Genomic DNA, 13,963 nt, shown 5'->3' on the forward strand with positions numbered 1-13,963 from the left:
TTGCTGGCACACTGATCTCAGACTTCCAGCCTCCAGAAACGTGAGAAAGAAATGTTTGTTGTATAAGCTACTTGGCTGATGATATTTTTGCTACATGAGCTTGAACTGAGGAGGGAGAATCAAGAAATCAGCCTTAGACAAGAACCTGAAATACCTTGCTAAAAATTCTTCAGTGCATTTTTCCTGAGCACCAGATACAACGCATGTTCTGCAGTGTAGCATTTGAAATCATTCAAAATTTATCCTAATTTACCTATACCTCTCCCTCCCACCTAAATTTGAATGTTTTACAAACACTCACTTTCCCCCAAATGTTTGTACTCCCCATGCTTGTATTTATAACCTTCCCTCTGCAAGGACAAACCCTCCATACCAATATGCCTGAGGGAATTCTACTTATGGTTCCAGAATGCACTCCCTTATTAACCCCCATTGGATTAATGAACCCCCACTGGGGAGGCCTGGATAAGAGCAGCAGATAAAAGCTGGAGAGTTTTTCTGTATGCTGGGCACTATAATTCTGTTCTCATACATGCTTTTTAAAAATTATTTCAAGTGTATTTATTTTGAAAGGGAGAGCAGATGAGTGGGGGGAGGGCAGCGAGAGAAGGAGAGAGAGAATCCCAGCAGGCTCTGTACTGTCAGCACAGAGTCCCACGTGGGGCTCAACCTCATGAACCAGGAGATCATGATCTGAGCCAAAATCGAGTTGGATGCTCAACCGACTGAGCCACCCAGGTGTCCCTGTTTTCATATATTCTGCGTGAGGTAGATACTGTTTCCATTTGAAAGTTTAGAAACTAAGGTTTAAGGAAATTGTGATTTGCTCAGACAACAGAGACAATTGGTGGCAGAACTGGAGTTGAGCCCAGGAAAACTAGATTCTAAAACTTGTATTCATTTCATTACAGCATATGGCTTCCAGGGAATCCATCATTCTTTCATAGGGAAGCACTTTCTTTTGTATTCCAATTATTTTTATCTTTCAGGAGTTCCTTAAAAGCAGAGACTGTCTTGTTCATTTTTTCACTCCAATGACTATCAAGGAGAGTAAGAACTTAATATATATTGGTTGAAATTGAATGGGAACAGTTTATAAAATAGCTCTAGTGCTCAAAGAATTTCATATTAGATATTTTAAAGCTATGTCCAACCTACTTCCCCCAAAGTAAGAGTTCCAAGTTTCCAAGCCAGACCCGTTCACTCTAATGCCAGGTAGAGTGCATGCCTATGATGCCTATGAAGCAGTTAGGGTAGCCACTTGATCTTCAAAGAAGGTGCCATCAGCCACAAAAATAAAAACAAAAAAAACAAAAAACAAAAAAAAAAAAAACAAAAAGCAACTCTTTCAGGATGGTGATAAGTCATCAGGAATGCAGAAAAAGGCGGAGTTCTTGAACAGTGTCTTGTCCTGCCTGCTTTCTGGCAAGAACACATAGACTTGGAGAAGAGCAAAGTAGGCTTTTCAGTATAATTCAGAGAATTTATTCCATTAATATTTATTGAGTGACCAATTACAACAGTGAACAAAACATACCGAGTGACTTCATTCATGGAGTTTCTATTCTAGTGGTAGGAAATAAAGGTGCAGTGCTTTGGAAAAAATAAAGCAGAATGAAGGGATGGTGTTGGGGTGTGGGTGGGGGAAAATACACCAGCCCTGAATGAAGTTCAAGGAAAAAGCACACAGACAGATGAGACTACAGTGTGGTGAGCAAGGGGGTAAGTGATAGGAAATCAAGTCAGAGAGCTAACAGAAGATGGGTAATCGGGGCCACCTCCAATGGACCATTTATGACTTTGGAAGTTATGAGTGATGGAGATTCAGTAGTTTTGGTTAGTGGAGGAACATGAATTGACTGCATCTTTGAAAGTAAAAGTGAGTGTCCTCAAGAGCTGACAGTAGTGGAATAAGAGTGCAAAAGGGAAGGCCAGTGAGAAGGTGATGGTGGTCTGTGAATAATGGTGGCAGGTTACTGGGAAAAGTGGTGAGAGGTCATATTCTGGATTATTTGGAAGCTCCAGGCAACAAGATTTTCTGTGAATTCGAAACATGAGAACAGACGGAACCAAGGATGACAGCATGGTTTTCAGCTTGAGCAGCTGGGTGAATAGATGCACCATTTTGTGAGGAGGGGAACACTGGGGAGGAGCGTTAAGTGTATTGCAGAAATCCAGAGTTCTGAACAGAACACTTGTGAATTGTTAGGTAATCTAAATGACTGCAAAATAATCCTGAGGTCTGTAAATAGGACAGTTGTTCAGACTGAGTGGTGAGCACGTGCATTCATTACACCATTCTCTTTCATATTTTAAAATGTTTTCTATGAGAAATATTTTATAGTTCTAGTTAGACACATTAAGTACGAGAGGTTCATTAGACTTCATGTGGAGACGTTATGTGGATACATACACGAACTGAAGTTCAGCAAAGAAACCAGGGCTAAAAATACATGGGAGTTATCAGCATATTTAAAGTCAGGGGATGGATGAGAATGTGTAGAGAGTGAGTAAAGACAGAAAACAGGTCCAGTACTAAGAAAATGAACTCCCCAACATTTAGAGATGGGAAAGAGAAGAATCTAGAAAGGCATTTTGCCAAGTTTTTGAAATGCGTATCCATTTACTAAAAAATATGTACCTTTGGGGGCGCCTGGGTGGCTTAGTCGGTTAAGCATCCGACTTCGGCTCAGGTCATGATCTCGCGGTCCGTGAGTTCAGGCCCCGCATCGGGCTCTGTGCTGACAGCTCAGAGCCTGGAGCCTGTTTCGGATTCTGTGTCTCCCTCTCTCTCTGCCCCTCCCCTGTTCATGCTCTGTGTCTGTCTCAAAAATAAATAAACGTTAAAAAAAAATTAAAAAATAAATAAAAAAATAAAAAATATGTACCTTTGAATCAGCAATTCCATTCTAAGGATGTATAAGAAACAAACAGGACTAGAATACACAGACTACAGTACAGATTGATTACAATGTTCGTTAGGAAAACAAAAAGGTGGCAAGGTCAAATAACCTAGAAGTCGAACAACAATGGGCTAGCTGAACACATTACACTACATTCAATGGTATAGTGAACAGCAATTTAAAGTAATGTAGGCATATTTTAGTGGCCTGCCTGTAATTCTCCCACTGAGAAAAGCTGATCAAATAAAACATTATAGTTTTACACTTTTCTGTTACACTGTAAACCCATGTTTTGTGCTTTCCTTACCATCAAAAACCTGAAGGAGTGAATGTTACTGTCTTTGGTGGTAAAATTAGGTACTTTTCTTTCCACTGCACTTACTGGTTATCTACTTTGTAGTTTTTCTCAATAGGTATTATAAAAATATGCAAGTTTAATTTTTAATACATTTTTAATTTTTTTTTTAATTTTCTTTTTGAGAGAGAGAGAGAGCGACAGAGAGAGAGAGCACGCACATGAGCATGGGAGGGGCAGAGAGAGAGGGAGACACACAATCCGAAGCAGGCTCCAGGCTCTGAGCTGTCAGCACAGCCCTGACGCAGGTCTCAAACTCACCAACCGTGAGATCATGACCTGAGCCAAAGTCGGATGCTCAACCAACTGTATCACCCAGGTGCCCCAAGTTTAAATTTTTAATAAAGTTCATTCAATAATATGAAACACAAAGGACCTCAAATAGGAACCTGATTTGAATCAGTCAAAAATTATAGATACCACAGTATTTAATCTGATTGAAATAACTATTACAAATTGTCTCAAAATAAATACATCATAGGGGTGGCTCAGTTGGTTAAACATCTGACTCTTGATTTCACCTGAGGTCATGATCTCACAGTTCCTGAGTTGGAGCCCTACATCGTGCTCTGTGCTGACAACGTGGAGCCTGTTTGGAATACCCTCTCTCCTCCTCTCTGGCTCTAGCTCGTGCTCTCTCTCAAAATCAATCAATCCATCAACCACCATAAATTTCAATAGCATATTAAATATTTTATTTAAATTAAGAAATAAAGTTACATTTGTTCCACCATTTCAATAAAATCTCAAACTACTTACAAATAATCTATACACAGTTCCTTGGGTTCCATATTTTAAGTATTTCAAAGGTGTCATGAAAATATATTTTTCAAAATGAATACACTGTATTCCAAAATTTAGTACATAAATGCAGACATAATATATATTATATACACTGAATTTAAATAACCTAAGATAAAAATCATTTTAAATAGAGCAATTTACCTCTCTGTAATGAAAGTCCCAACACATAGGCTATTTTGACATGTGGATTACATCTAGGAAAATCACTCTTTGTGAATACTATTCATCTTGGAGTAAAGCTCACATAAAAACATGGTCTTTGAAACATGCTCTATTTTAGAGAAACAATACATGTGGGCCCAATACTTGCAAAATGGTAACTCAAACTGATCTAATTTTAAGTTTTTAGACCATCAAGTCTCATTCAATTTCCCCTAATTTACCTAGTTACATCAAATAACAGGTTTCATTCATGAGCTTGCCCTTAACCCTAAAAAACAAATTTGTTTACAACATTTCACACTTTGAAGAATTTTAGTCTTCAATTTAAGATATATTTTTATAAGTCTATAACAATTCTTCTTTCTTGCAATGCTTTATTATATAACAACTATTAAAATTTTTATTTGACTCCAGAAAATCCATTTAGATCAATGCTTTTAATGACTCTAAAAGCTTCTGAATGTATTTTATTAATATTGGAGTCAAAATTCTAGATTTCTATAGGGATATTATATCAACACCTCTTCTTTAAACTGTTTATCTCATCTTGGTTTTAAAAGTCATCAAATATTACACTGCTAAAAGATTTTTTTCTTTCTTGGCTTTGGGCTATTCAGGGTCTTACCTATCTCAAAACTTAAAAATATTGTTTTCCTATTCTAATAATACCATTTAAGCATAAATTTGAAGGGATAAAAACAAAATGTAGTTTAAAATTTTATCTTTACCACCTGTTACGAAGTGTCCACCAGATCACAGGCTTTCCTCACTAGAAAAGCTAGCTTTAAACCAAATACTGATTCTCCTCCTGCAATTCACACTTGTCTATTGAATCAGTTACCCAATCTTGTTGCAGGATTTTAAATTTTCTCTTAAGAGTTCTTCGAAAAGCTTTCAAATCTGCAACACGACTATGATCCTCCCCAATGATTACATGAGACACTCCCTGAGCTAAACAAGAAACTACTTTTGCTCCATGAAATCGAAGTTCCAAAGCTGTAAAAGCTAACCTCGTCCCCTCGATTTTGGTACTCAGGTCATTAACAACAGCATACAAGTCCAAATAAATAATGTGGTGTCGAAACATACTGAGTGGGGAGTGGTCCCAGGAATATCGATATTCTAAATTAGCAATCATGGAAGCTGTTTCTCCAGGACTTTGTTCGCCGGAATTTTTAATTCCTGAGAACACTTCTTTCAGTTGGTTCAAATCTGTATCAATGAAATAACTATCACCATAACAATCATATTCACGGGCAAAATGCTGCTTCGTCGATGGGCACATATGAATCATAAAGCGAGGTTGCCACGGAACACAGCTTTTGGTCTTAAAACACTCTAACAGCCACTCAGGCTTGACAACATCATGTTCATTGGAAGAAATTATGTTTTTCACCCTGATGTTCTCGGACCCTGCAATCACACAGTAGGTGTCTGGGCCTGGATTTTGTACTATATAACCCCCAAATTCCGCAAGTCTGTTCTCCAGATCGGGCTTTGGATGGCTGTTTGTTCCACTCATAACACAAAACTCCACATCTTCAAATACATTAGAAACTTTGTTTACATTAGAAAGGTTAGGTGCTTTTAGGTGCTCAATGATTCCAACAACTTTCTTGATCCTTGGGGCAGCTTTCCGCCTCTTCTCTTGTGGTTCATCATCACCACCAACATAAAGGTGTTTGGACGCAAGCTTTCCAGATGCTTTCCCTCGAAGTTGTTCTAAGTCATCTAGGGTGGTACATTCATACCACTCTTTGTCTTCTCTGATCTTTTCAATTCGGGGGAAACGCAAGGTGCAGCCAGTTTTATACATCTCACTGGGGACGATCTCTGTTGCTTTAATCTGAACGATGACAGAATGACAAGGTTCAATGTACACTTCTGGCTTCTCTGTCCCACATAAGATGCTACTTGGTGGAGCTTTTTTATGAAAAGGCTTCCAATGCTTGGCCAATTTCAAACCCAGATCATACAGTTCTTTCATGGTATAACCTGAACCAACACGACAGAGAGTGTGAAACATGGAGGGTTTTTCACCAGGAGGAGGTTTCTCTGCTACAGCACACAGAAAATGAGACATCATTCCGCCTCGCGAACCTTTACCCCAATAGCCCCCCACAATTAAGGTGTCCAGTTCATCCATCAACCCATCGACATACTCTGGTTTAATTTTTAACCATCCTTCACCTCTTTTGTCTGGCTTGTAAATGGATAGAGGATGTTTGATCATGATTCCCTCTTCTCTTTTGTCTATTGCTTCATTCAAAGCATCAATTACTTCTTTCTTCGTATGAGCTTGTGTTTTTTGCACTATGTCTATCCTACCTGGTATTGGTGTAAAAACACTAGTGAGAATGTCGTACCTCTTTTTCAGGGTCTCACGCCCTAGCTTTTTATTATTAACCATCAGTACGTCAAAAACACAGTAACAAGTTTGCAGATCGGAATCTTCCACCATTCTCTTGATATCGAACTTATTCCCCTTTTGCATAAAAGTTTGTGTATTAGGGTTGAAGGCCATCATCTCACCATCCAGGATACAGGTTTGCACGTCTGTTTTGAATGCACTGTGAATGAATGGTGTAAGAGAGCCTTCCCGTGGAGAATCTCCAAACTGATCTGTATAGTTAAACCCGTTCCGGGAGAAGTACTGATACACATCCCCATCCTTGTGCATTTGCATACGCTCACCGTCTAGCTTGGTCTCAATGTAGAAACTCTGGTGTTTCATGTCCTTCTCAATTCTCTCAATATCTGCTATGGCAGCCAGCATTGGTTTAAAGGCAGAGAATAAAGTGATAGAAATATCAGTAAGTCCGATGGAAGGATCGTGCAGTTGCCTACAGACTTTTTCAAGATCCGTGGTGACATTATGCAACTCGGCAGCATCATTGTGGAAAGCAGAAAATACAGATTGCTCACTAAAGCCAAGTTTCAAGTCCTTTACTATCATCCGTATAAGCCACTTTTGTTCCAGTGCCGAACTCTGACTTATAAGCTGAAGAAGACTCTTTTTTATTAGGTCCTTTCTTCTGGCAGAATTATTGCTGGCAATTGAGTCTAAAAGGTCATTTACTTGCTGTACTGTTAAACTTCCTTTCTGCAAACATCTTGGTTTCAACACGAAATACGCAATCGTAGCAAAGTCTCCAGCATCTCCACGAGTTCCAGTGGGTGTCCTGTAATTTAAAAGCTTAAGGGCATCTTTTCCTTCTCTAGGTAAATTAAGCAATTCAATATAAAGCTTAGCAAGCATGGTTTCTTTGATTCCATAGGCCATTCTTTCTCTTTCGAGCTGAGGGAGAATAAGTCTCATTGCTGGATAAAACGAGTCCCTGACATCTTTTTGGTTCTTATGAAGGGCATCATGAAATCTTCTCCAAGAATCTAAAAATTCCCTGAAGTGTCTGATTTTTTCTGCCCGTCCTTTACTTTTCTGTATTCGTTCTAAAGTTGAACATAAATCTGCAAAAGGAACGTGAGACGCAACAGTTTGTGAGGTCTGTGGGGTAGCCATAGAAGCGATGCGGAATCCTCTGGTTTAGCTAATAAGGAAAAAAGAAGAACTTTAAGTCAAAGATAAACTTCAACTGAATATTTAACGTAAAGACTTCACAGACAGTGCTTCGTTCGTGATAAAAGATTTATCAACATATGCAAAATGAAAGTGAACCAATGCTTATAAATTCTGTCCCTTTTCCACCTCTACGTTTAATGAAAATCAACTATTTTACTTCAATTCTATTCCGTATTTATTACTAAAAGTATCAGCAGCCCCACTCACTACATTAGCAATATTGAAATCGACTACCTCGTCTTTCTCCGTAAACTCCAACTTCTATTGAATTAACTATTCCGTTCCTTATTCAGTGCAAGATGCAAAAGAATAACAACAGAAAAAGAAGGCTCAATGCATTTCATTTCTGGCCTTCTGAGGTAAGGCCTTTCCTTTTATTTCTCCTCTTTTTCTGTCAGACTACCACACAGCCTCAGAAACAGATGTTTCTAACAAACCACCAGCTCATGGAATTGAATTTGGCTCTGCAGGAAGTTTGGACTCCTACACAGGTAGGAGTTCACCACAAAAAAAAAGCCCAAAAAACAAACAAACAAACAAACCCCCCCCCCCCCAAAAACAGCTACCTTCTTCTTTAGGCCAAACAAAGCCTATGTCTGTCTGTGTTCACTTTCACATCACCACTAGCTTTACCCAATCATTCCAATCAATATTCAAAACCCAACTCAAAATAACTTCCACATGAAATCCTTACTTGACTTACCTCTTCTAACTATTTTGTCTAACTATTTACAGCTTCATAAATTTAAATTCAGTAGTACATTTTTTGGGTTCATACTCTCATCTCATGCCTGTTACCCCTAACAATTCACTGACCACATATCCACCAGGCACCGTGCTATGTTTCTGCTTTCAGAGAGCATATGTTCTGTAAAGAAAAAGGGGGTATGATGGGAACTAATTACAAAATGCTAAGTGCTGTAACAAAAGTGAATTGTCACGAGGCAGTTGTCCACTGAAGTATCTTCTAAAGTCAGACGAAATAATGAGTACCTTGCTGGGCTAGGGTCTAGACTATTTCCTAAAGTGGTCACCACAAGTGTGAAATTTCCTGAAAGTTTTAAATATTCATGCAAGTCCTATTAGAGTCTATAAGATATCAGAGCTACTATGTGATGTAAACCATAGAACACTAAAATCAACTAACTTTTCCAAAAAAGACTTCAAGAAGGGGCTCCTGGGTGGCTCAGTCAGCTGAGCATCCAACTCTTGATTTCGGCTCAGGTCATGATCTCAGGGTCGTGAAACCCAGCCCCGTGTCGGGTTCCATGCTGAGCGTGGAGCCTGTTTAAGATTCTCTCTCCTTCTGCCTCTCTTCCGCACACACACGCACTCTCCAAAAAAAACCAAAGCCTTCACGTAAAATGTGTGTTCTGGGAATAAAAACCATGTTTTATCTTGTGGTTTCAGACACCTCCTGGTACATCCCCGTCAAGCCTCAGAGCAGCTGCACAGGGAGGAGGGAGCCCCGTAGCGGTCTCAGGGACGGTGAGATTCCCCCACAGCAGCAAACAAGCCACAGGCACCATCAGTACGAGGCTATGTTGCCTAACATCTGGCGTAAGAAATCACATGGCTGGTTATGGTACAGCCGTTACTACCCCACCAGTCTCCTGAGGTCAGGAGTTGTAATTTGTGTCAGTAGTGCCTGGCACTTAGTAGGTTTGTTTGCTGAACGAATTACTCAACATCTAGAGTAGAGTTCCTGGAAAAGCACACGAGAAAAGGCCAGGGGCTGATTGCATTCACTCCCCACTATGCCTGGTGGGATTCAGTCTGGTCAAAACCATTTAGCAGCTATGACTGCACAGGACAAGTTCCACAACAGCCATTTGGTGGCCTTTAGGGGAAAAGGCTCCACTTCTCAGTCGAATTCCTAACAAAGGAAACTCAACTTCTGTTGGGTCAGTTAAGACCAAGAAATAAACCCATGAGAGACAACTTTCCTGAGACTTTTGTCTTTGAATACAGTAACTGCTTCCTCTTGAGGTGTCTTATCAGCGTAACGGACTGAACCACCTGCTTATGTTTACTGTCTTACTTCCCAAAACATGCCCCCTTAAGTCAGTACGCTGTGGTATATAATGTTATATTTACAACCCATATATGATGTATAAAAAATGAAGAATGTTGAGAAATTCTTCTTTGAATGTACAAGGTGGGAATACAGTTTCCGATCTATCTGAATATTCTACTTGGTCTCAGTTTCCTTCAACAAGTTCCAGGCAAAGACTCAAATTACTTTATAACAACACTGAAATCTAGGTAATGGGGCGGACACCCATGTATGCCAAAACTGCTACAAATACAACAAGGATTCCAAAACTAGTAACAAATGAACAGCTTTAAATATTTTTACTCATAAAATTGTACCACTGCTTTTACATGTTCCCTAATTTTATCTTCTGGATTCTGGGTTTGTTAGTTGATGTTTTTGACTTGTGGTTTGTGGTTAGGGTTCAGGCTTCACAGAGTCCAATGTTAGTTCAATTCTAGACTCAAAACTTAACAGCTGTGTGACATGGGGAAACCACTTAATTTCTCTGAGAGTCAGTGTCCTTAAGTGAAAAATGGGGTTAATAACCGCAGATGGTAAGAAGAGGATGAACTCAGATAATTTACATAAGGTACTTAACACAGTAGTTGGTAGCTGGTAAATCCTTGATCAATTTTAGGACTATACTACTTGTTGACGCAAGTAACATTTAAAATATAAATATTATAAAATATTAAGGAAATAAGGGAGGGATATGCTTCGCTTTTTGATAAAGAATAAGCAACTTTCAAGAGAATGAATACAGATCATTGATATTACAATAATGACTCATCGTCCATTCAGCAACTGCCTATATTATCCTAAAGTGACACAATGAAACATACCAGCAAGGTTGCATTCAGTGAATATGACGCTTTAGTGCTATTTTACTGCAGAGAAAGTGACTGGTACAATTTAAGTTTCCTTCCTGCAGCCCCTTCAAGAAGATGCGCTTCCCTGTGAGACAAGGGGTTTACAGCAGCCTTTATACACTTGTGATATTTGGGGAGACTCTAACCGGAGAGAAACTTGTGATAGGAAAAAGCCAGAAGGCTGTGGGAGCCAGGAGGTTGACAGAAGACGAAAAGAAAGAAGAGAAATAAGGTGGTTCCCTCTAAGGATACTGTATCTCTCTCCAACTGCACCGGGACAGGCCTGCAAAATCTCTGGAGGGGTCCACACCACTCCCTTAACCCCGCAAATAAAACCCGCAACGGATCCGGGGTGAACTCGCACCGGCTTGGGGGGAGGGGGTCCCTAACACCAGACAGTCCGCAAACACAGCATCACAGCAGCCAGCTGCGTTCCCGAGAGGCAGGCCCCTCGCCCCCGCATCCCAAGGGTGCGGGTCTAGACCCAGAACCCCGAACCAAAGACCCGGCTTCCACCGCAGCGCGGTCGCCAGGGCGGCCCGCGACCCTCACCTGCGACTCCGGCCGGGGCGAATGGGCCGAAAGACTTCCTGTCCCGAAACAAGAAAAAAACTTTAAAGACTATAAGCAATCGGTGGGCCGAAAAGACGCGGGGTGGTCCCCTCCGGCTTGGGTCACCCCAGCCCAGGGTCTGTCTGCCAAACGTACCCCACCCCGGTTCGCTCCGGGGACTCCGAGCCCCCTCCCGGGCCGCGCAGCCGCACAAACACCCCACAGGACGCGAAGCCCCAGGTGCGTTCTCCAAACCGGAAGCCGCAGTCCAGGGAGCCCGTTCCACCAGCTGTTCCTGGCGCAGACGCGATCTCCACTTAAGGCCGGGGAGGCCCTGACATCATGAAGATGCTTGCGCAGGCGCAGTCGCATCTGCAGGCCTTGAGGGCACAGGGATGATGTGCGCACGCGTTCGGGTTGGGCACTGGTCCACCTTGCATGGCTGAGGCGGACTCCAGGGAGCCTGGTGGCAGCGTGACCACAAATACAACTCCTGTTAGCCTCCCAAAGTAGCAGGTGCTCTTTGCCAGTGTTTCACCCATGGGAGTGGATTTTGTCTGAGCGAGGATTTTGTCTCCCAAGAGCACTTTGTGCACTGGCTCCTTCCTTGGAATGTGAACCTGAGTCTTCCCTGGCCTTGGTCTGCTCACTAGCAAGTGACAGCCTCGTAGAGTTCTGTTTGCTGTTATGTAAACTGTACCAATACTCATCTCATTGGCTGCTTGTGAAAGTGCCCATAATTGAAAAGGGCATCTTGCCTCCCCAAACATCAGACGTTTCATTTAAAATGGAAAAATAGGCTTGTCCAAAATTGCTTAAGGCTGTCCTTTCCTATTTGTTTCTCATGATGGTACAGCTTGGATGTGAGTTCTTGTCTCCTAATACAGAAATAATACATAATTCATAAAAGTACATAATATACAATTCATAATACAGACATAAAGAGTTGCATGCCTGGAAATCAACTATGGATTCTTCTAGTGTCTGTCCAAGGAGTCAAAATAAAATTATTTGGCAAATCTTCACTGAGCACCAACCATGATATAGTAATTTGCTAGGCATTCAAGATTGAGATAAAAACAAACTCAGTCCTTAGGTTCCAGGAACTGTTGATTTCTACTAATATTTTGTTTTGGTTTGTCTTCTTTCATGGAGAACTGAAAAATTATCCATGACGGTGGAAACACCTTTGAGAGTTATTTCCTCTTGCCATAAAATACTGTTGCTTTAAGGGGTGATATTTTAAGAAAGTGATATTTTGCTGCAACAGTCTCTGAGAGCATTTTAGAGCTACTAAGTGCCCTTTGGGGTTGTCTAATGTTCAAAAATCTCATTTTACAAAACTGTCACTTATTTAATTCACAGCATTTGTTTGTAGCAGAGCTAGACTTAGCCCAACAACATTCAATTAATTTCCTTTTATGTCGAATGCACCTACGTTATCCAAATATTTCTCTGAAATCAGCTATGAAGTTTACAAGTCACATGATACTCTTTTGATGGTAATTTCCCTAACTACTATTCAACTGAATTATCAATTTATTTTGGAGTAGCACCCAACAATGTTGGTAACGGACCCCCCCACAAAAGTCCATCTTATGAAAGGGCATTTGTGCGCATTTATACCTTGTTCAGCATCTACTGAGCTCCTATAACGTCAGAGTTTGCACTTTGTATTACTGATGGAAGAGAGGAACCATGGATTATGAAACCAAACTCCAAATTGATTCAAATCCTAGTCCATGATATTTTAGCCTTTCTAATCCTTGATTCAAAGATAATCAAGGGTTTTTCATTAAGTATCTTCTAAAGTTGCTGTGACTATTAGTTTATTTACGTTAAGTGGTCTATCTTAGTGCCTGGCATTTATCAGGTGACAAACAACAAGAAGCTAATATCGAGAGCCTGGCTTTGACCTGGAGCTCTCCATCTTGGCAAGATACATGTTTTTTGTTTTGTTTTGTTAAATATGAAATATTCTTTGTATATATAAAATAGGGGACAGAGAATAGGGAATGACCAAGGGGCGGGGGGAATCAGACATCTGTAGATAAACAATTTAGTACAACTTGGTGCCTTGGGAAAGTGAAGGTAATGAAGCACCAGCTTCAAGGGCCCCTTTGTGTGGACACGTCCCAGGCCCTGGGCTCTAGCAGTGTTCCCTGGTCTTGTGCTTTTGGAAAAGTTGCAAAAGTAAGATAATTTTGCATTCCTGTTCTTTGGAAGGCCCTCTAAATCTCCTCACGTTCAGGCCTCAGAAAACCTCCATCTGCCCGTGAAGGTCCATTCTGATAGAGGTAAGGGAGGGCTGGGCTGGGAGAAAAGAGAAACAAAATAAGTTACGGATGCGTTTTTAAGGAAGTACCGGAACGCACGGTACATACCCCTCCTAACTCTATTGGCCAGACACGCTGTCTTAGGTAATTAATCCTAATCTGTGTACACGCTTAGAGCTGTGTCCCAAAGGGAAATCTGGTGCGTTACCAACACTCACCCTGGGGGCCTCGGATGAGGGGCAGGAGGCCTCCAGGTGCCCCGGGCTCAGAAGCCGCCGGGTCCGGTAGCCCACCGCGAGATCCAGCGTGCCGGCGGCCAGGCTCCAACGTATCTTGTCCGTGCCGGCCACCGTCGCCGGGGACTCCCCCGACTGTGGTTTGTGCGCATGCCCGGGAGGGCGGGCCGGGTTCCCACTAGGAGGAG

At 41.3% G+C, this 13,963-nt stretch overlaps 1 protein-coding gene across 4 annotated transcripts; it reads right to left on the minus strand.

Annotated features, from left to right (window-relative positions):
• Positions 1 to 3,930: 3,930 nt before the first annotated feature.
• On the minus strand, positions 3,931 to 13,919 carry LIG4 (DNA ligase 4). 4 transcript variants are annotated; one of them, XM_019829453.2, is made up of 4 exons: positions 13,758 to 13,919; positions 11,420 to 12,141; positions 11,264 to 11,301; positions 3,931 to 7,772 (listed from the first exon to the last, which is right to left on the minus strand). In XM_019829453.2, exon 4 carries the CDS (start codon positions 7,742 to 7,744, stop codon positions 5,009 to 5,011), a length of 2,736 nt encoding a protein of 911 aa, XP_019685012.1. In that variant the 5' UTR covers positions 7,745 to 7,772; positions 11,264 to 11,301; positions 11,420 to 12,141; positions 13,758 to 13,919; the 3' UTR covers positions 3,931 to 5,008. The 4 variants fall into 4 exon arrangements, with proteins under 4 accessions (XP_019685012.1, XP_019685015.1, XP_044911719.1 ...); XM_019829456.2 differs by lacking the exon at positions 11,264 to 11,301; XM_045055784.1 differs by having other exon boundaries at positions 11,264 to 12,141.
• Positions 13,920 to 13,963: the final 44 nt, after the last annotated feature.

Source organism: Felis catus, chromosome A1, assembly GCF_018350175.1.
Source record: "Felis catus isolate Fca126 chromosome A1, F.catus_Fca126_mat1.0, whole genome shotgun sequence".
NCBI lineage: Eukaryota > Metazoa > Chordata > Mammalia > Carnivora > Felidae > Felis > Felis catus.